General features: G+C 46.4%; 1 protein-coding gene across 1 annotated transcript; it reads right to left on the bottom strand.

Moving 5' to 3' along the window:
• Positions 1-9,162: 9,162 nt before the first annotated feature.
• Positions 9,163-17,276, bottom strand: ZNF789 (zinc finger protein 789). Its single transcript, XM_055561895.1, has 5 exons — positions 17,238-17,276; positions 16,531-16,608; positions 14,840-14,966; positions 12,280-12,393; positions 9,163-11,227 (listed from the first exon to the last, which is right to left on the bottom strand). The coding sequence occupies exons 1-5, from the start codon at positions 17,274-17,276 to the stop codon at positions 10,215-10,217; spliced, it is 1,371 nt and encodes a 456-aa protein (XP_055417870.1). The 3' UTR covers positions 9,163-10,214.
• Between the last annotated feature and the right edge of the window lie 5,717 nt (positions 17,277-22,993).

Below are 22,993 nucleotides of genomic sequence, written 5' to 3'. Positions count from 1 at the left end.
AATCCCTCCCAGCATCACAGTCTTTTCCAATGAGTCAACTCTTTGCATGAGGTGGCCAAAGTACTGGAGTTTCAGCTTTAGCATCATTCCTTCCAAAGAAATCCCAGGGCTGATCTCCTTCAGAATGGACTGGTTGGATCTCCTTGCTGTCCAAGGGACTCTCAAGAGTCTTCTCCAACACCACAGTTTAAAAGCATCAATTCTTTGGTGCTCAGCCTTCTTCGCAGTCCAACTCTCACATCCATACATGACCACAGGAAAAACCATAGCCTTGACTAGATGGACCTTTGTTGGCAAAGTAATATCTCTGCTTTTGAATATGCTGTCTAGGTTGGTCATAACTTTCCTTCCAAGGAGTAAGTGTCTTTTAATTTCTTGGCTGCAGTCATCTGCAGTGATTTTGGAGCCCAGAAAAATAAAGTCTGACACTGTTTCCACTGTTTACCCATCTACTTCCCATGAAGTGATGGGACCGGATGCTATGATCTTTGTTTTCTGAATGTTGAGCTTTAAGCCAACTTTTTCACTCTCCACTTTCACTTTCATCAAGAGGCTTTTGAGTTCCTCTTCACTTTCTGCCATAAGGGTGGTGTCATCTGCATATCTGAGGTTATTGATATTTCTCTGGCGATCTTGATTCCAACTTGTGTTTCTTCCAGTCCAGCGTTTCTCATGATGTACTCTGCATAGAAGTTAAATAAGCAGGGTGACAATATACAGCCTTGACGTACTCCTTTTCCTATTTGGAACCAGTCTGTTGTTCCATGTCCAGTTCTAACTGTTGCTTCCTGACCTGCATACAGATTTCTCAAGAGGCAGGTCAGGTGGTCTGGTATTCCCATCTCTTTCAGAATTTTCCACAGTTTATTGTGATCTACACAGTCAAAGGCTTTGGCATAGTCAATAAAGCAGAAATAGATGTTTTTCTGGAACTCTCTTGCTTTTTCCATGATCCAGCAGATGTTGGCAATTTGATCTCTGGTTCCTCTGCCAGCTTGAACATCAGGAAGCTCACTTTCCACATATTGCTGAAGCCTGGCTTGGAGAATTTTGAGCATTACTTTACTAGCATGTGAGATGAGTGCAGTTGTATGGTAGTTTGAGCATTCTTTGGCATTGCCTTTCTTTGGGATTGGAATGAAAACTGACCTTTTCCAGTCCTGTGGACACTGCTGAGTTTTCCAAATTTGCTGGCATATTGAGTGCAGTACTTTCACAGCATCATCTTTCAGGATTTGGAATAGCTCAATTGGAATTCCATCACCTCCATTAGCTTTGTTCGTAGTGATGCTTTCTAAGGCCCACTGGACTTCACATTCCAGGATGTCTGGCTCTAGGTGAGTGATCACATCATCGTGATTATCTGGGTCGTGAAGATCTTTTTTGTACAGTTCTTCTGTGTATTCTTGCCACCTCTTCTTAATATCTTCTGCTTCTGTTAGGTCCATACCATTTCTGTCCTTTATCAAGCCCATCTTTGCATGAAATGTTCCCTTGGTATCTCTAATCTTCTTGAAGAGATCTCTAGTCTTTCCCATTCTGTTGTTTTCCTCTATTTCTTTGCATTGATCGCTGAAGAAGGCTTTCTTATCTCTTCTTGCTATTCTTTGGAACTCTGCATTCAGATGCTTATATCTTTCCTTTTCTCCTTTGCTTTTCGCTTCTCTTCTTTTCACAGCTATTTGTAAGCCGCCCCCCCCCCCAGACAGCCATTTTGCTTTTTTGCATTTCTTTTCCACGGGGATGGTCTTGATCCCTGTCTCCTGTACAATGTCACGAACCTCATTCCATAGTTCATCAGGCACTCTATGTATCAGATCTAGGCCCTTAAATCTATTTCTCACTTCCACTGTATAATCATAAGGGATTTGATTTAGGTCATATGTGAATGGTCTAGTGGTTTTCCCTACTTTCTTCAATTTAAGTCTGAATTTGGTAATAAGGAGTTCATGATCTGAGCCAGTCAGCTCCCGGTCTTGTTTTTGTTGACTGTATAGAGCTTCTCTTGTCTTTGGCTGCAAAGAACATAATCAATCTGATTTTGGTGTTGACCATCTGGTGATGTACATGTGTAGAGTCTTCTCTAGTGTTGTTGGGAGAGGGTGTTTGCTATGACCAGTGCATTCTCTTGGCAAAACTCTATTAGTCTTTGCCCTGCTTCATTCCGTATTCCAAGGCCAAATTTGCCTGTTACTCCAGGTGTTTCTTGACCTCCTACTTTTGCATTCCAGTCCCCTATAATGAAAAGGACATCTTTTTTGGGTGTTAGTTCTAAAAGGTCTTGTAGGTCTTCATAGAACCATTCAACTTCAGCTTCTTCAGTGTTACTAGTTGGGGCATAGACTTGGATTACTGTGATATTGAATGGTTTGCCTTGGAAATGAACAGAGATCATTCTGTCATTTTGAGAGTGCATCCAAGTACTGCATTTCGGACTCTTTAGTTGACCATGATGGCTACTCCATTTCTTCTGAGGGATTCCTGTCTGCAGTAGATATAATGGTCATCTGAGTTAAATTCATCCATTCCAATCCATTTGAGTTCGCTGATTCCTAGAATGTTGACATTCACTCTTGCCATCTCTAGTTTGACCACTTCCAGTTTGCCTTGATTCATGGACCTGACATTCCAGGTTCCTATGCAATATTGCTCTTTACAGCATCAGCCCTTGCTTCTATCACCAGTCACATCCACAGCTGGGTATTGTGTTTGCTTTGGCTCCATCCCTTCATTCTTTCTGGAGTTATTTCTCCACTGATCTCCAGAAGCATATTGGGCACCCACAGACCTGGGGAGTTTCTCTTTCATTATTCTATCATTTTGCCTTTTCATACTGTTCATGGGGTTCTCAAGGCAAGAATACTGAAGTGGTTTGCCATTCCCTTCTCCAGTGGACCACATTCTGTCAGATCTCTCCACCATTACCCGCCCATTTTGGGTTGTCCCACAGGCATGGCTTGGTTTCATTGAGTTAGACAAGGCTGTGGTCCTAGTGTGACTGCTGCTGCTAAGTCGCTTCAGTTGTGTCCGACTCTGTGTGACCCCAGAGACGGCAGCCCACCAGGCTCCCCCGTCCCTGGGGTTCTCCAGGAAGAACACTGGAGTGGGTTGCCATTTCCTTCTCCAATGCATGAAAGTGAAAAGTGAAAGTGAAGTCGCTCAGTCGTGTCCGACTCTTAGCGACCCCATGGACTGCAGCCTACCAGGCTCCTCTGTCCATGGAATTTTCCAGGCGAGACAACTGGAGTGGGGTGCCATTGCCTGATTAGATTGACCAGTTTCCTGTGATTATGGTTTCAGTGTGTCTGTCCTCTGATGCCCTCTTGCAACACCTACCATCTTACTTGGGTTTCTCTTATCTTGGGCGTGGGGTATCTCTTGACGGCTGCTCCAGCAAAGTGCAGCCACTGCTCCTTACGTTGGACGAGGGGTATCTCCTCACCGCCGTCCTTCCTGACCTTCAACGTGGGATAGCCCCTCTAGGCCCTCCTGCGCCCGCGCAGCCACCCCTTCCCTGGACGTGGGGTTGGTCCTCCCGGTCGCCACCCCTGACCTCGGACGCGGGATAGCTCCTCTCGGTTGCTACCCCTGACCTCGGACTTGGGTAGCTCTTATCGGCCGTTCCTGTGCCATCGCAGCCTGGCACTCTCGACCGCTGCCCCTGACCTCGGATGCGGGCGGCTGCGACCGGCGCACTTAAGCGCAGGCGGCTGTGACCAGCGCACTTAAGTGCGGCTGAGAGGAGCTACCCCACGTCCGAGGTCAGGGGCAGAAGCCGGGAGATACAGGGTTACAAAGGCTGATTCACTTGCCTCCGGGTGGGAAGCAGGTGCAGTATGCTCCAGACCCACCCTTTGTGGATCGGGCAGAGGCAAGACTTTGGTTATCAGACTCCATCCATTCTTTTGTCCTCTGTGCTCTCATCCCCTCCTCCCCTTCCTGTCCTCAACAAATTACGTGGGTCTGAATGCTTGTCTCAGGCTCTGCTTTAGGCAACCTGATCTGAGACGTATGGTGCCATGAATTGTCCTGAAAGAATGGACTGGCCACTCACCACGAGGCAACAAGGACCCATCACCAATGGTGGGCAGAACACTAGTAGTCCCAGGCATGTGGTGGCCATTCAGTTGGGAGACACTCACTTTGGTGAACTGGGATGGAATACACATAAGAAGGGATACACCAATTTGGGTAAGTTTTGAGGAACAAAATGAAAATGTGGAATCGAGTGGCTCTGGCTGAAAGCCACTGATTGCTTAAAGAGAGAAAATGACACTCGGGGCAAATATCCACCAACTTAATGTAATGTATGAGTGTCAGAGGGCCTCCTTGGAAGCATTTAAGGAGACTTATCATCTACAAACAATCACACAGCTAAAGGTGATTAAGACTTAAAGGTGATTTAAGACAATTGAGAATGACAACTTCAGTAAAGCCTGGTGTTAATGTCCACCGTGCTTTAAACATCATGCTAAGTGCTTTATGTGGATCACCTCATTTAATCCTCACATTATGCGATGGTTTCACTTAATAGCACCCTCATTTTACAGTTGAGAAAAACTTGACATTCAGAGCAGTTAATTCATTTGCCCAAAGTCACACAGCCAATAAGTGGCAGAGTGAGTATTTGAACCACGGTCACTTTGCTTCCAAAAGCTAAGCTCTTAAGCACCAAACTATACTGTCTTAGATGATTAAACATGACGAAGTGATGAAACTTCTTGTCAGTTTATGTGAAAAAGATTTTGATCCAAATGGTAAAAACATTAATAGAATCTTGTAAAGGATTTGATGGGACTGTCAAACTCAACCTCCCACTCAATGGAGGAATCACCATTCAGTTGTAGACATGTGCATGCAGCAAGTGCTTAATAACTGTGTTGAACTGGAGAGACCACTTCCTGGCAGCTTTCTTTCTACATGAAACCCTTCCACCGATGGGTTCATTGCATCCCGAGGCAGCCTCTTCCCTTTAAAAACACCTCTGATTGCCAGAAACTCCTTAGTGAGCTGAAAACTGTGCCAACCTGGAGTCTTACATCTCTTAGTTGCATAAAAAAAAACTTAAAAAAGAGTTTTATGACCTGAACATTTGTGAAGTTTTTTTTTTGCTGCTACTCAATCATCACATCCATCATCATCTTACCTTGCAAACCTCCAAAAGCGAAGGGAAACAGACCACTGGAGTCATATATTTTGTCTGGTCAGTTTGACGCAAGTTAGAGCAATCTGGATCAGGACAGTAGAACCTGCATCCATTTACAGCAGTAAATGGGTGCCTGGAGCACAAAGGTTGAATTCTACAGAAATGTTTGCCACAGTACTGGGGCAGGGAGGAAGACTGTGATTGATTCAGTCAAAGGTTTTTTGTTTTCTTTCCCACAAAATTATCAGAGCCATCTGCGTGTGACCAGGTCCAGGTCACCAGCCTGCGGTCCTCTCCCTGCAGAAGGAGCCATTAGAAACAGGTACCGTGTGCTATTAATAGTTCTCAAAACTTAGGAGCTGCACCTTCCGCCCCATCGATCCCTCACTTCTTTCTCAGTAGTGAGGACCTGCTTCTAGGTATTTCTTAGACTGAGGAAGAGGTTTAAACTCCCTCAATTTATAGAGGAACCACGGAGACCGAAAGACCTCCTAGATTCCTAGAGGACGCCTATGGGGGTAGAGCTCCCGGTAGAGGCGGGTGGGGGGTGGGACCGTGACGGGCTTCCGGTAATCTTTTCGGAACCAGTTCTGTTTGTCCTACAGGCGTGTGGCGTCTGCTGCCCTTCCGTTCCCTGAGGAGCTGTATGGTTAGTACCCCCGGCAGGATGTGTTTCTCTTCCACGTTTCCCTCCCCAATTTCCAGCCCAACTTAGTGATTTGACTTACCCTGAATTTTGAGTTCTATTAGGAAAGGCGTTGAAGACAAGACGTCCTGAGGTGTCCATAGGGTGGGTTTCTCAGAGCTCTCAGGGCTTGCCTAAGGCTGACTTCTCACTGTGGTCTTTCCTGTCTCCATGCCTCTGCACTCCCGGTGTCTCTCTCCTCTTCTTAAAAGGGTACTAATGGCACCCCACTCCAGTACTCTTGCCTGGAAAATCCCATGGATGGAGGAGCCTGGAAGGCTGCAGTCCATGGGGTCGCTAAGAGTCGGACACGACTGAGCGACTTCACTTTCACTTTTCACTTTCATGCATTGGAGAAGGAAATGGCAACCCACTCCAGTGTTCTTGCCTGGAGAACTCCAGGGACGGGGGAGCCTGGTGGGCTGCCGTCTCTGGGGTCGCACAGTCGGACACGACTTAAGCGACTAAGCAGCAGCAGCAGCAGCAGTCTTAACCTTGAGGAACCCAACCTCATGACCTCATTTAACCTTAATCACCACCTTAAGGGCTCTGTTGCCATAAACAGTCACAATGGGGGGTAGGGCGTACAGTGCATGAATTTTGTGAGGGGCACACAGTTCAGGACAGTTGGGATCTTGTTACTCTTTGTATTTTCCCATAGGCCCTAGCACAGCATCCGGCAAGATGGTAAATCTAGATTTTTGTTAACAAAGTGATAGAAGACCTGATCGGAGCTGGAAGAGGAGTTATAAAGTCATTTACATCTACTGTCTTAGCTCATCTTTGTTTATAAATTTCTGGAAGATCCGAAGGCCTGCTTAGAACTTCAGGGTCTAAAAGGCAAAGGCACAGAGGTACAAGGGAAGCTCCTGGGGGCCTCGAGGGTGGGGACTGAAGGGACAGGGTTTGTGCCCTCCCATTAACCTCCTATCACTGCAGATGGTGACTGCAGCCATGAAACTAAAAGATGCTTACTCCTTGGAAGGAAACTTATGACCAACCTAGATAGCATATTCAAAAGCAGAGACATTACTGTGCCAACAAAGGTTCGTCTAGTCAAGGCTATGGTTTTTCCTGTGGTCATGTATGGATGTGAGAGTTGGACTGTGAAGAAGGCTGAGTGCCGAAGAATTGACGCTTTTGAACTGTGGTGTTGGAGAAGACTCTTGAGAGTCCCTTGGACTGCAGGGAGATCCAACCAGTCCATTCTGAAGGAGATCAGCCCTGGGATTTCTTTGGAAGGAATGATGCTAAAGCTGAAAGTCCAGTACTTTGGCCACCTCATGCGAAGAGTTGACTCATTGGAAAAGACTCTGATGCTGGGAGGGATTGGGGGCAGGAGGAGAAGGGGATGACAGAGGATGAGATGGCTGGATGGCATCACTGACTCGATGGACGTGAGTCTGAGTGAACTCTGGGAGTTGGTGATGGACAGGGAGGCCTGGCGTGCTGCGATTCATGGGGTTGCAAAGAGTCGGACATGACTGAGTGACTGATCTGATCTGATCTGATCTGATTAACTTCCTAAGTACATCCTTGCTTCCAACCCGGGTTGTCTACCAGGCAGTGCAGTGGGGTTGGGGAGGTGGAGTCTGTGAGCCCTTGCTTCTCACGAGCTTAACTTCTGGCAAGATTCTGAACAGTCTGTGGTAATCATTATTGCCCCATCAGGTGTCACAGTGGATGTGGCATCATTGGCACATGATGACAGCATGGCTTGGGGGCCTCTGTGGCCATTCATCTTGGTGAGCAGAGATCACATTGCCACTTCGAATGATCAGACTAAAGCATCTATCTTGGCATCCTGTCCCCTTCAGGACCCACACTGGATTCATTTTGGTGAGCAAAGGGTTTATTAATAATTTTAAATTGTCCGAGGCCCATGTGCCAGATTGTATAGCTTAGCTTTTGGTCACAGCCTAAGAAAAGCCTTTACAGCAGGTAGCTAGTCTCCTATAGTGAAGCCTGTTGCCTGTAATTGGCTCTTCCTCAGGGTAGATTCCCATAGAGACAGGAATACGAGACTACCTTACCTGCCTCTTGAGAAATCAGTGTGCATGTCAAGAAGCAACAGTTAGAATCAGACATGGAACAACAGACTGGTTCCAAATTGGGAAAGGAGTACGTCAAGGCTGTATGTTGTCACCCTGCTTATTTGAGTACATGCTGAGTACATCATGCGAAGTGCCAGGCTGGATGAAGCACAAGCTGGAATCAAGATTGCCGGGAGAAATACCAATAACCTCAGACACGCAGATGACACCACGCTTTTGGCAGAAAATGAAGAGGAACTGAAGAGCCTCTTGATGAAAGTGAAAGAGTGAAAAAAACTGGCTTAAAACTCAACATTCAAAAAAGGAAGATCATGGCATCTGGTCCCATCACTTCATGGCAAATAGATGGGGAAATAATGGAAACAGTAACAGACTTTATTTTCTTGGGCTCCAAAATCACTGCAGATGGTGATTGCAGCCATGAGATTAAAAGACACTTGCTCCTTGGAAGAGAAGCTATGACCAACCTAGTCAGCATATTAAAAAACAGAGACATTACTTGGCCAGCAAAGGTCCGTCTAGTCAAAGCTATCATTTTTCCAGCAGTCATGCATGCATCTGAGTTGGACATCCATACTGATGGAGCTGAAGAACTGATGCTTTTGAACTGTGGTATTGGAGAAGACTCTTGAGAGTCCCTTGGACTGCAAGGAGATCCAACCAATCCATCCTAAAGGAAATCAGTCCTGAATATTCATTGCACGGACTGATGCTGAAGCTGAAGCTCCAATACTTTGGCCACCAGATGTGAAGAACTTACTCCTTGGAATAGACCCTGATGCTGGGAAAGATTGAAGGTAGGAAGAGAAGGGGACAACAGAGGATGAGGTGGCTGGATGGCATCACTGACTCGATGGACATGAGTTTGAGCAAGCTCTGGGAGTTGATGATGGACAGGGAAGCTGGGTGTGCTGCAGTCCCAAAGAATTGGACAAGAATGGGGTCACAAAGAATTGGACAAGACTGAGTGACTGAACAGGTGTGGATTGCTGATTTCCAGATTGGTTCTTACCTGTATAGAGAGTTGCCATCAGGAAACCAAGCTGCCTTTTACTTTTTGTCTTATCAGGGCTTCTGCTTGGCATTTGGAAAGTTCTTAAAGTGAGGGTGTTATTTATTGTCAATCCAATAGTTGTACTGTTTCTCTTCACTGATGTGGCATGTGCCTCTCTCAAAGCCCCAGATCCTTGATCCTTGGGGCATAAGGGTTTCAAAAATCAGAATTTTTCAGTTTGTAGAAAGGTATTTTACATAAAACCACTTAGGGGTTTGCACTAATACTCCATGTGCCGTGCTGTGGTTAGTTGCTCAGTTGTGTCTGACTTTTTGCAACTCCATGGACTGTAGCCCACCATGCTCCTCTGTCCATGGGGAATTCTCCACAGTCCTGGAGTGGGTTGCCATGCCCTACTCCAAGTGATCTTCCCAACTCAGGGTCTTCAACATTGCAGGTGGATTATTTACAGTCTGAGCCATCAGGGAAGCCCAAGAATACTGGAGTGGGTAGCCTAACCCTTCTCCAGGGGATCTTCCCGATTGAGGAATTGAACTGGGGTCTTCTGCATTGCAGGTGAATTCTTTACCAGATGAACTACCAGGGAAGCCAGCACTCCATTACTGAACACATTGGAACAAAATGTGTGAATATGTACACTAATGGGGATAAACAGTCCTTATTTCACCAGCAAATAAATTCAGGTCATCTCAGGTTTGGTAGCCAAATGGATCATAAGAAAACATGTTTGCTCTCACATTTTTTAAATTGTAAAATTTTAAAAAAAGGAATTGTGGATATATATATATATACACACATAGTCCTTAGAAATTTATATATAAGGATAAATGTGTAAATAGATATCTTTGTTCGTGTTTAGTCACTAAGTTGTGTCTAACTTTGCGACTCCATGGACTATAGCCTGCTAGACTCCTCCGTCTATGGGATTTCCCAGGCAAGAATATTGCAGTGGGTTGCCATTTCCTTCTCCAGGGGATCTTCCCCACCCAGGGATCAAACCTGCATTTCCTGCATTGGCAGGTGGATTCTTTACTGCTGAGCCACCTAGGAAGCACCGTGTGGTATGTGGAACTTTCCTGACCGGGGGGACCAGGGATCAAATCCGTACCTCCTGCAGTGAAAGCACGGAGTCTAACCCCTGGACCACCAAGGAAGTCCTCTATTAATTACTGCAGCCAGAAGGTTGGCTACAAGGAGAGGGTCCCCACAGAAAAACTAGTTCTTGTTTATTAATTTTCATGAAACAATCAGGTTATACATACTTGCCATAGTGGTTAAGTTCTGGGCTTTAAATGATAGCTTTTCCAGTTAATATCATGCAGATACCTGCTCTCTGTGGGTACCCTGATGCTTAATAAAGCTTGTGCGCCAACTGAAAGACTTTCCACATTTGTCACATCTGTAGGGTCTCTCTCCAGTATGAATAACCTCATGTCGATGAAGATTTGCCTTAAAGCTAAAGGTTTTCCCACATTCTCTACACTCAAAGAATTCCTCCTTCGTGTGGATCCTTTGATGCTGAATGAGATCGACATTGCGACCAAAGGATTCTCCACATTCACTGCATTTGTGGGCATTCTGTTTACTGTGAATCTGTTGATGGCTCATAAGGGTTGAGTGCCGGCCAAAGGCTTTTCCACATTTAGCGCACTTGTGGGGTTTCTCTCCACTGTGGATTAACTGATGTCGAATAAGCGTTGAATTCTGACTAAATGTTCTTTCACATTTGCTGCACTTATAGGGTTTTTCTTTGGTATGGATCCTCTTATGTTCGACGAGATATGCCATCTGACGGAAACACTTTCCACAGTTGTGACATTTATATGGCTTTTTTTGTGAGTGACACTGTTTGTGGATGATCAGAGTGGACTTCTGTTTGAAGGCCTGCCCACATATGTCACACTCAAAGGGATTCTCTGAACTGTGAAGTCTTTGATGTCGAACAAAATTTGCCTGCCGCTGGAAGGCTCTTCCACATTCGTGGCATTCATAAGATTTTGCGTTTGTCAGAGTTCTCTTATGCCTCAAAAGCTGTGATCTCTGATGGCAGGGTTTTCCGTACTCATCATATTTGCCCTGCTGTGTCCATGTCTGAGCTCTCCGACTGTGAATAAGGTTAAGGCTTTGAAGGAAGTCCTTACAGCACTCATCACCAGTAGCAGGGAGTGAAAATCCATAAATGTCCACAAATTCATTATATTCACATAACTCTTCTGAAGGCTCCTTGGCTGTTTTCTGCTTTACTGCTGACATCTTCCATAACATTAAATCTTCAGAAGTGTTCTCCTTTGGGGTGAGCTCTTTCATCTGGAATCTGGCTTCCGAATCTAGCCAAATAAAAAGAATATGCAAATTACCTGACTGCTACAGAAGGAAAGGAAAGAAGCAACTGTTTGTGATATGAGAGACTCAAACGAGGCTAAGAAGTGCTCACCTGGTTCCATCGCCATATTAAAGAGCCAGTATTCTGATTTTCATAGGACCCTCAGCTTTCATATCAGAAAGAGCTCTTGACATCACGAACTAACCAACTAACATATGCACAAGTGTGTCAGAGAATGTGAGAACTGAACACACCCTTCTCCACTAGTGGGGAAAACATCTTCCTGTTGGTACCCAGCAGAGTCACATAGCTCTAGGAGAGAGGGAGCATCTTGTACTTTCTAGAGAAGCATGTTTTTCACAATTCTGGGAGAAATGACTGCTTTAAAATGGAGGCAGTGTGTCAGAGAGAAAAGAAAAGGAACCTGAGAAACAGCACAAAAGCCAATGGAACAGAGCAGTGACTCTCAACCAGGGATGGTCCTGCCGGAATGTAGTAGACGGAGGCCAATGATGCTGCTTGACATCCTGTGAGGCCCAGGATCAAACAGCCCAAAACGTCAACAGAGCTGAGGCTGAGAATCCAAGGAGCGGAGGGATGTGGTAAAGGGTAGAAAGAAGCAGCCATCAGGATACAGTAAGTAGGAAAAGGCAGGAACATCAAGAAACACCAAGGGGATGTGGAAAACAGAATGAAAGCAAGGGAACAAGAGAAAGCACAGAAAAAGGGTAAGTGATGAGGGTAGAAAAAAGGAGTATCTGGAATGGCCTGAGAGCTGTCAGAAAGGACCAGCCTGCCTCTAGTAGAAACAGAATGAGCTTTATTGCAGGAGAAAGAGGATGAGCTTTGCAGACTTGAAATCCAATCCCAGCTGGGGATTATATCTGGGGAACAGGGGCACCGATCATACCCACCAACATCAGGGGACAGTAGGGATGAACGAGCAGGAGAACACAAGCCAAACTCCCGGCTTGGTATCCGGGTGCAGGCGGGGCCTCCTGGATGGTGTCCCCAACTCTGCATGACCCCCAGGGGCCAGGTCTGCTCCTCACCCACCTGGGCAGGCACTACCGGAAGCCTTCCTAGTCCCCGCTCTCGGCAGATCCAGGATCCACGGCTCTTCCCACTGTTCCAGCTGACAGATCACCTCAGGTTTGGGAAACTGAAATCCTACTCATGGGGAAGTAAATGGGATGTGGTGGTTAGCAAGTGGCAGGAGAGGTCCCAGAGCTCAGTCTACCCCTGGGGGTCTGGGTGGTAGGGCTGCAGCAACAAGCAGAGATCAGGACAATAATCAGAAGGATTATCTGAGGAGAGGAATCAGCACCATCTTTGCGAAAGCTCGGCATCTTGATTGAAAGCCTGAACAATATTCACACTCGTGGACATGGTCATTTCACTCTTAGGAATAGAGCCTAAGGGAAATGAGGACAAAGGTTAATGGGCAAAGGTTAATGCACCCCAGATGTTCAGCAGAATCCTAACAGTGCAAACTGGAAATAAACCAAATGTCAACAGGGGAAGGATTCAAGTGTAGCCAGATACGATGAAGGCAGAATATTAGGCTAATATTGAAAATCCATGAGTTCAAAGGACATTTCTTAAAACAGGAAAAGGCTCCCCAGGTATTTTAAAGCAGAATACAAAACTCACATGTAGCATGATTCAAAGTTCATGTAAATTATGATCTGAATTTGTTTTTAAAAACTATATGTGTTGGCGTGTTCCCTGGTGGTCCAATGGTTAAGAATCTGCCTTGCAATTCAGGGCACACAGGTTTCCATTCCTGGTCAGGGAACTAAGACCCCACATGGCTGCAGAGCAGCTAAGCCTGTGAACCATAACTAGAGAGTCTGTGTGCTGCAATGAAAGACCTTGCATGCCGCAACTAAGACCTGGAGCACCTCCCTCCCAAAAAACTACATGTGTGAGTGTGTATATACACAGATCATCCTCTTATGACAGGGTAAGTGAAAGTCAGTCATGTCTGACTCTTTGCGACCCCATGGACTGTGCAGTCCATGGAATTCTCCAGGCCAGAATACTAGAGTGGGTAGCGTTTCCCTTCTCCAGGGGATCTTCCCAACCCAGGGATCAAACCCAGGTCTCCCACATTGCAGGAGGATTCTTTACCAGCTGAGCCACAAGGGAAGTCCAAGAATACTGGAGTGGGTAGCCTATCCCTTCTCCAGTGGATCTTCCCAACCCAGTAATCAAACCGGGGTCTTGACCCAGGAATCAAACCAGGGTCTCCTGCATTGCAGGCAGATTCTTTACCAACTGACTATGAGGGAAGCCCATTTACAGGATAAGTGAAGTCGCTCAGTCATGTCCGACTCTTTGCGATCCCATGGACTGTAGCCTACCAGGTTCCTCTGTCCATGGGATTTTCCAGGCAATAGTACTGGAGTGGATTGCCATTTCCTTCTCCAGGGGATCTTCCCGACCCAGAGGTTGAACCCGGGTCTTCCGCGTTGTAGACAGACGTTTTACTGTCTAAGCCACCAGGGAAGCTCCCATAAATCCATCGTATGTTGAAAATATTGTAAGTTAGAAATGCATTTAATACACCTAAACTACTGAATATCATAGCTTAGTCTTATCTACCTTAAACATGCCAAGAATAGTTAAATTAGCCTGCAGTTGGGCAAAATTGTCTAACACACAGCCTATTTCATAATAAGAATGATGAATATCTCATGTAACTTACTCAATACTGTACTAGTGAAGAACAGAATGGTTTTAAGTGGACTGGTTGGCGACCCTTGTGATCACACAGCTGTCTGGGAGCCCCTGAATGCTTTCCAAACAAAAATAAACATTAAAGCATCCAGTGGTGGGTGGACAATCCCACAAAGGTGGTCAAGAATCTGCCAAGAGTGTCAGCATGGGGTCAAACATGATCCAGAAAGAAAAATCCGTCAAGGAGCCTCCCTCTGTAGGAGACTCTGCATTGAATAAGACGAGGGTGGGCTCTCAGGAAGGTGGAAGCTGAGGAGGTACAGAAGTGAAGTCAGTGAAGAATCATCTCCTGGGCACCCAGTGATGGTGTAAGCAAAGAAGGAAACCATTTTCAGACAGAAGAAAGAAAAAGACTTTTCAAGAGAGGAAGAGGGTAGACTTTGGAATCTGCATGGCCACAATCTTTTCAACTCCTAGAAGTCTTACAGATGTGGAGGATTCAGGCTGGGGGATGAATGTCTTCAAACTCTAAAACAAAAGGAAACTACTCATTATCCACAATCCCTTACTTGAAAACTTTGAGGCCTGATTTGTTTCAGGACTCAAAATTTTTCCAGATTTCAGAAAGGTGACTTGAGTGTGGGTATAGTTTCCATTATGTACCACCCTCAACAGGGGTTGAGCTGAAACCTTAAAAAAACTTTCTGATATTTCTTATGCCATACATATATATATGGAGACCAAATGAGAAAAAGGATGATAAATAGCTTCCTACAGGATAAAATCAGGTTTAACCACCTGACGACTTCAGGTTAGGTCTTATAGCCAAATGAGTTATGATAAAACTGGCTTTCAGAGCTTTTTCTGCTTTGGGCATTGCACGTAAGAAACCAAGGACTTGCGTAGACACTCAAATCTTAAGCCAGCTCATTACCCAAGGAGACGACGTGTCTGTAGTTGTCCAGCATCACGTCCCTGTAGAGGACCTTCTGAGCCCAGTCCAGCATGTCCCACTCTTCCCTAGTGAAGTACAGAGCCACGTCCTCAAAGGACAGCAACCCCTGGAAATACAGAGACTCATTACAGCTGCAGCTCTTATCACAGCTCTGTAGGCCACAGGATTATTGTTGTCCTACAGGCAAGGCTCATCCAGTTAATTAGCAGACTCAGGGCTCAACTCAAGCTCTGACCCTCAGGCCATGCATGTTCTTTCTTCTGCACTAGAGGCACACATGTTCTCTCTAGAGGGACACGTGGTCAGTGTGTGAGGCTTCTCTGGCTGTTTGGTCTCTGCTGCGGTCATTCAGATAGTGTCAGAACTGAGTCAAATCATGGAGCACCCAGCTGGTGTCAGAACTGCTCCATGTGTAGAGACACCCCATATGCCTGAGGGCAAAGGTGAAATGAAGCAGAGAAACAGCCGTGTCCTCCCCAGGCACGTGCTCCTCCTCTGCCTCCCTCCCCGAGGCTGGCAAGGATGCATACACTGTTCCTGTCTTTACAGAGATGCTCCCATGCCTGCCTTCCTCTTGTTTCCACTCTCTCCGCCCCTAACTGGACCAGTTCTGTAAAGAAAACCTGCACACACATCTGCAGTCACCCCAAAAACCCCCCTCTGACTTCAGTCTTCATAGCTCCCCTGGAGTGTCCTTCTGAGCCTTGCGCCAGCCCTCTGCCCACGTGTGAACACAGGGGAGAGCAATACAGTTACCACAGGAAATCAGAGATTTCACAGAAACGATGATCTTTGAGCTGAGTGTTAACATATGCAGAGGTGAGTCTGCCTGTAGGCGGGAAGAACAGGATACACAGTGGTGGGGAGGTTGGGGGGTGGGGAAGAGCGTTCACATCCCCACGTGCAGGTCCTCTGTTTCAGGGAAGGCGGGAGATGACACCAGAAAGGCAGGCAGAGCTCTGTGTTCCCTCAGCAAATGTGGACACGCTGGGCCAGTGGGGTCAAATTGTTCCCTTTGAACTCCCTGCTGTCCAAGACTGGTCTTTACAAATTGTCACAATGGCTTCCTCACGTGTCTTCTGACTTTTCACTGACTTTTCAACCTGACTTCTTAAAATCGCCCTCCCTCTTGTTACCAAATCAGTACCTAAACTTCTACTGTACCTTTTAATCCAAGGGATCAGAATGATATGAGCTTGTTTCCATATCTCCTTCCCTAAACAGCTTGTAAAGTCCTTAGGGTAAGAGTCTCTCTCCCAGCACAAAGGACATATCTACCTTGCACACAGTAGGTACACAAGAATGCTTACTGACACAAGCATGGAGCAACTGTGGTGACAGCAGCTAAAACTCACAGGGCGCTCGAAACATCACTAGATCCTCTGCCAAGCGCTCCAAGAGCCTCACGTCACTGAATCCTCACGACAGCTGTCATGACCCCATTTTACAGATAAGGACACTGTGCCCCAGAGAGATTAGGTGACATGTCTAAAAGAGAGCCTGGATTTGATCCTGTCTGACCCCAGAGTTCAAGCTCTGTGCATCATATCATCCATGAAGGAAACACCCCCCAGCTGATAAAGATGGCTCAACCCCAACGGCCATGTGAAAACCACTGCCTGGCTGCTGAGACTACACTGGGGAGGTGGAGGCAGGGGGAACCAGCTCACCTTCCATGGGACTGGCAGGAACATGGCTTCCATGGCCTGGTCTCCGAGATGGGGCTGGATCCTGGCCGTCAGGCTAAGCTGGAGAAAAAAAGAAAACAAGGTCAGCCCTGAATCAAAGCTCTCTCACTAGACAGACTTTAGAGAGGGAATGCCAATGGGGCCAACAAACCTCGAGTAGTACAAAGTCACAGTGTTTGGTGTTGGAATGTGGGATTACAATGAAAGCAGCCGCTAGAATGGTCTTAGGAATTTCTGATGCTAGATCAATTTCTAATTTTTATCCTAGGAAACCTGTGCCTCTGCCCGCTCCCTCTCTCTAGAATATATTCTTCAGCACCTCAGTGAGAGACTCAATATATCAAGGGACCAGACTATAGGAAAAAACAGAACTCTAACTTGCAACCTGTAGCTCCGGCCTGGAACCCAAACCAGAAGCAACGTGGCAACAGGCGCCCAATCAGGGCTTAGGTGGCAAGTGTGAACTTGTCCCTAACATGTGTCCCCCTCCTCCATCCAGGACCAGTAGAGAAAGTCGGGTGTGCTCCCCTACCAAATCACATAGGATGTCCTGCCTTTTTTTTCCCAAGCAAGGTTTTACTGGGGCCGCTACTGCAGCAGCGGGGAGCAAGAACAAAGAATAGGTTCCCCTGCTTGCTTGCTCCCTGAGGCCGGGTGGAGGGGAGTCCTGCTTCTTTTACTTAACCTGCCTCCAGGTTTTCCAAGTTGATCTCCTCAAAACTCAGCATAGTTGAGTTTTCCCTTTTTTCCACTCTAAAGTTTCTCCTGCTTGCTTTTGAGTCTCTGCCAAACATGTGATAGTGGCCAGTTCACTTAGTATAGCAAGCTCTGCCTGAAGAACCTTTGCCTGCTGTCATTTGGGTGGTCTTAGTTTATTTCTTGGAGAAGGCAATGGCACCCCACTCCAGCACTCTTGCCTGGAAAATCCCCTGTACGGAGGAGCCTGGTAGGCTGCAGTCCATGGGGTCGCTAAGAGTCGGACACGACTGAGCGACTTCACTTTCACTTTTCACTTTCATGCATTGGAGAAGGAAATGGCAACCCACTCCAGTGTTTTTGCCTGGAGAATCCCAGAGACCGGAGAGCCTGGTGGGCTGCCGTCTCTGTGGTCGCACAGAGTCGGACACGACTGACGCGACTTAGCAGCAGCAGCAGCAGTTTATTTCTATGTCACACAGAATCAGCTCAGAGAGTATAACAATGATTTTAGGGAAGTTATCAGAGATTTTAGGCTACATATGATATATAAAGAGCTAACTATTGTCAAAAGGTCTTCCCAGGCGGCTCAAGTGATAAAGAATCCACTTGCAATGCAAGAGATGCAGGAGACTCTGGTTCAACCCCTGGGTTGGGAGATCCCCTGGAGGAGGAAAAGGAAACACACTCCAGTATTCTTGTCTGGAATATTCCATGGACAGAGAAGCCTGGCAGGGTCCATGGGGGTCTCAAAGAGCTGGACACCAACTGAGGGACTGAGCAGGCACAGCTGTTGTCAAAAGAAAATTCAGAGGACTTTACTTGATATGAACAGTTTATGGAGTGAAAACCAAACTGTGAACAAGGGGGCTTCAAAATGGAAAGTCTTAAGAAGTTAGGCTCTCCGCACTTACCCTTCAGTTTATAAAACATGTAAATGGGTGGCAGAATAAGCCACTCCCTAATATACCACTTTGGAAAACTGATTATTTTGAGCTGCAGGCACTTAAAAAAACAGCTGTTTTTTAAAAAAGGGGGGGGGGTGCAAAAGGAGAATTCCCTGGTGGTCTTGTGGTTAGGACTCAGTGCTTTCCTTTTTGGGGATCAGGTTCAATCCCTGGTTGGGGGAACTAAGATCTCACAAGCCATGTGGACTCACTTGTGCTAAGCCCCATGTCAGCAAACCGACACCTAATACTTAGCCTAACTGCAGTTTCAGCCTCTTCCAGGTATAGAACCTCCCTCCCCTTGCCCTAGGACTTCCCCAGTGGCTCAGTGGTAAAGAATCCACCCGCAATGAAGGAGACGTGGGTTCAATCCTTGAGTTAAGAACATCCCTTGGAGAAGGAAGTGGCAACCCACTCCAGTATTGTTGCCAGAGAAATCTCATGGACAGAGGAGCCTGGTGGGCTATAGTCCATGGGGTCTCAAAAGAGTCATGACTTTCAAGAGAGTCTTAAGAGATACAGCTTAGCAACTAAACAACTCCCTTCCCTATGAAGATTGCATTTACAATAGACCTGAATTCTAAGCCGTCTCAGGGGTTAATCATTTTTCCTTGGGAATCTCCATGTTTATACAAGGTAAGCATGTGTGCATGTGCAGGCGTGTCCAACTCTTTGAGACCCCGTGGACTGCAGCCTGCCAGGCTCCTCTGTCCATGTAATTTTCCAAGCAACAATATTGACCCAAGGTTTGAACCCATGTTTCTTACATCTCCTGCACTGGCACGTGGGTTCTTTACCACTGTGCCACCTGGGAAGCCTCTTACCTGAGGTATACATGTTAAGAAACTTGTTTGTTTTCATTTTTTATTGCAGGAATCTCAGCTAAGTACTCAGAAGGGTAGAGAGAAAATTATTTTCCTCCTGTGCACAGGAATGAGGAAGTACATTGTTTTCTCTTGGGACTGGTTACTAGAACTGACGGTCCTTTCAGAAGAGTACCACGGTACAAGTTTACTTGTTTGTAGCTGCTAGGAAGCTGCAAGGTTACCCAGACGTGAAGAAAGCTTGTTTCCTTTAAGGACAGAGCCAGCTCTTCATGGGAAATTAAGACAGTTAAAGTTTTGGTTCTGCAGCTCTGGGTAGCTGGCCTGGGAGTATACTTGAACTGTGGCCTCCACTTTGGTTCTTCTTTAATATAATAAATCTAATGTTTCTCTCAGGGAGTACACAAATGATGAGATACAGAGGATTTCCACTTTTTTCTAGTGCCTTTCTGGGCACTGGCAAACCTTGTTTCATGTAAGTGCATTTTTAAGAAAGCCTGTTACATTCTGGTCTCCTTCCTTAAAAACACTGTTTGTAAGCCCTCTTGCCTCTTAACCAAGGAGGCACTTGTGATCAATAGCTCCATGGCTGGGGAAGGGACATCGACCCTTTCACTATCTAAAGTAGATTACCTGCTGTAAGCACTGTGCATTTGGAAGTCAGAATCCATAATTCAATTTATAACAAAATCTGCAATGCAGGAGACTTGGGTTGGATCCCTGGGTGCAGATGATTCCCCTAGAGAAGGGAATAGCTACCCATTCTTTTTTTTTTTTTTAATGTGCATTTATTTGGCTGTACAGGATCTTAGTTGCAGCATGTGTGATCTGGGATCAAGCCCTGACCTGGGATCCCTGACCCAGGGATCAAGCCCAGGCTCCCTGCATTGGGAGCGCAGGGTCTTAGCCACTGGACCACCAGGCAAGTTCCAAACTCCAGTATTCTTGCCTGGAGAATTCCACGGACAGAGAAGCCTGGTGGGCCACAGTCCATGGGGGTCGCGAAGAGTCGGACAGGACTGAGCGACTAACAAACAAAGCCAAAGCAAACAACAGTATTAACTAGCCATTCATTCATCGGACTCTGAACTTCTCTAAAGCCAAAAGACCTGACATGATACTCAGAGGCTGGCGTCTTCAGGAAGTCTCTCGGTAAATGCCCTGAAGACCGGGGTTTTGGAGGGGCGTGGGGGGGCACGGGATTCGAGGGAAAGGGGGTTGTTTCTCCAGCCCTCACACCTGTGGCGGGGCCACCGTGGCTTCCCCTGGCACCCCACTCCGCCCGTCACACTAGCTCTTTTCTCCCCAAACCTCCGCGCCTCCGACCCCCGCCGTGCCTCCTCCTCCAGGAAGTCCTCAGGATGCACCTGCGGTTGCCATGGAGCTGGCCTCCATTATGGAGGTGCCAGGCCAGACTCGGAATTAGGTCGGGACCTCGGCTAACCTCCACCTGAGGTGCCCGTGCGGAAGATCTTTGTGCCTCTCCCCCGATCACTAGCGCAGGCTGAGCAGAGCGTCCCCGCCCGAGGACCTTCTAGGAAGCTCGGAGGATTCACAACTCTCTGATCGGGGTAAACGATAGGGCGGGTCGCGGGGAGTGTGCGAGTAAGGGGGCGGGGCACCCACGTCTCATCGCAACTGCAGCTTCTGGTCGGAGCCAATCAACCGCCGCAGATGGAGTGGTCTAGGCCACGTGATTTCCAGGTTGGTTACACCAAGTACTTTCCTTTCCCACCGATTGTAGCAAGGTCTCCACGGGTGAACCTTTGTGTAGCTGGGTATTTTTAAACCCTCCTTTTGGGAGTCCAGAATGACTTTTTAGAGAGCCGACCCTGGACTAGGCAAAAAAAAAAGAAACAAAAAATTAAATATAATGAATAATACACACGTATGCTATTAGCATAAAAATATTCATCTGATATCATGTTATCCGGAATTTACTTTTCTACTTAATGCTGTTGTTTAAAGAAAGAGAAGACTTAGTGGCAATTAATTGTAATTGATAATAGGACTAATTAATCTTTTTTATGATTCCATATGTCCAAAGAATGTTCAAACTACAGCACAATTGCACTCATCTCATACGCTAGTAAAGTAATGCTCGAAATTCTCCAAGCCAGGCTTCAACAGTACCTAAACCGTGAACTTCCAGATGTTCAAGCTGAATTTAGAAAAGGCAGAAGAACCAGAGATCAAATTGCCAACATCCATTGGATCATAGAAAAAGCAAGAGAATTACAGAAAAACATCTACTTCTTTTATTGATTATGTCAAAGCCTTTGACTGTGTAGATCACAACACATTGGAAAATTCTTCAAGAGATGAGAATACCAGACCACTTTACATGCCTCCGGAGAAATCTATATGTAGGTCAATAAGCAACAGTTAGAACCGGACATGGAACAACAAACTGGTTCCAAATTGGGAAAGGAGTATGTCAAGGCTGTATACTGTCACCCTGCTTATTTAACTTACATGCAGAGTACATCATGTGAAGTGCCAGGCTGGATGAAGCACAAGGTGGAATCAAGATTGCTAGGAGAAATATCAGTAACCTCGGATATGCAGATGACACCACCCTTATGGCAGAAAATGAAGAAGAACTAAAGAGCCTCTTGATGAAAGTGAAAGAGGAGAGTGATAAAGCTGGCTTAAAACTCAACATTCAAAAAAGGAAGATCATGGCATCCAGTCCCATCACTTCATGGCAAATAGATGGGGAAACAATGGAAACAGTGACAGACTTTATTTTCTTGGGTTCCAAAATCACTGCAGATGGTGACTGCAGCCATGAGATTAAAAGACACTTGCTCCTTGGAAGAAAAGCTATGAACAACCTAGACAGCATATTAAAAAGCAGAGACATCACTTTGCTGACAAAGGTCTGTCTAGTCAAAGCTATCGTTTTTCCAGCAGTCATGTATGCATCTGAGTTGGACATCCATACTGATGGAGCTGAAGATCTTCAATCTTTCCCAGCATCAGGGTCTTTTCCAATGAGTCAGCTCTTTGCATCAAGTGGCCAAAGTATTGGAGTTTCAGCTTCAGCATCAGTCCTTCCAATGAACACCCAGGACTGATCTCCTTTAGGATGGACTGGTTGGATCTCCTTGCAGTCCAAGTGACTCTCAAGAGTCTTCTCCAACACCACAGTTCAAAAGCATCAATTCTTTGGCACTCAGCTTTCTTTATAGTCCAACTCTCACATCCATACATGACCACTGGAAAAACCATAGCCTTGACTAGACAGACCTTTGTTGGCAAAGTCACACCTTAGTTTTAGACATAAGTGGCCCACAGAATTGTATGCTTTTATCTTAAACCTGTTCAAGCCAGGAGCTTAAAACGAGCACTTTAGATGTACAGGAAAGAACCCTTCCCTGTCCCGGCCCAGAGCTCCCAGTTCAGACCAGGGCTTTCCTTGCCCCGCCCCTCCCTGGAAGAACCTGCTCCAACTCCATGGGAATGCGCAGTTTCTTTAGGGACCTGAAACAAAGTGCTCAGAGTTAGGATCACACGCCCTTCTAGTGTAAATCTGTGCTGCACTGTCCACCTTCTTCCCTCCACCATCCCCGTGTGGGAATCACTGCGGACCTAAAATCTCAGCATCTGGCCCCCTGCCCCAAGTAAATCCAGACACCCCTGTTACAGGTCGGATAGCTTTTCCTTTGAGTTTGAAATAGCTCAGAAACTTCAAAGTTCCCTTGGAATTTTCTGACTTCATTCCGGGGAAAACACTGCCTTTCTCATTTTCCTGCTTTAAATTCTTTACTACCTCTGCCTCCCCCTGTAAAATCCTCTTGCAAGGGGTGGATTTGAGGCAGTAGGTAGATGGGTACCCCCCCACCCCAGGGTGAGCAGTTGAAAATCCATTTCCCGTGCACCAGTACTGCAAGATGAGAATCGCAGGACAGTTGAGAGAGGAGGCTGGGACCTACCCAGACAGAAGGTGAGCGACCACATATATCTCATTCTCTA

Source organism: Bubalus kerabau, chromosome 23, assembly GCF_029407905.1.
Source record: "Bubalus kerabau isolate K-KA32 ecotype Philippines breed swamp buffalo chromosome 23, PCC_UOA_SB_1v2, whole genome shotgun sequence".
Taxonomy (NCBI): Eukaryota; Metazoa; Chordata; class Mammalia; order Artiodactyla; family Bovidae; genus Bubalus; species Bubalus kerabau.
Note: the sequence above shows the minus strand (reverse complement) of the source record. Positions and strands in the feature narration are given on the sequence as shown.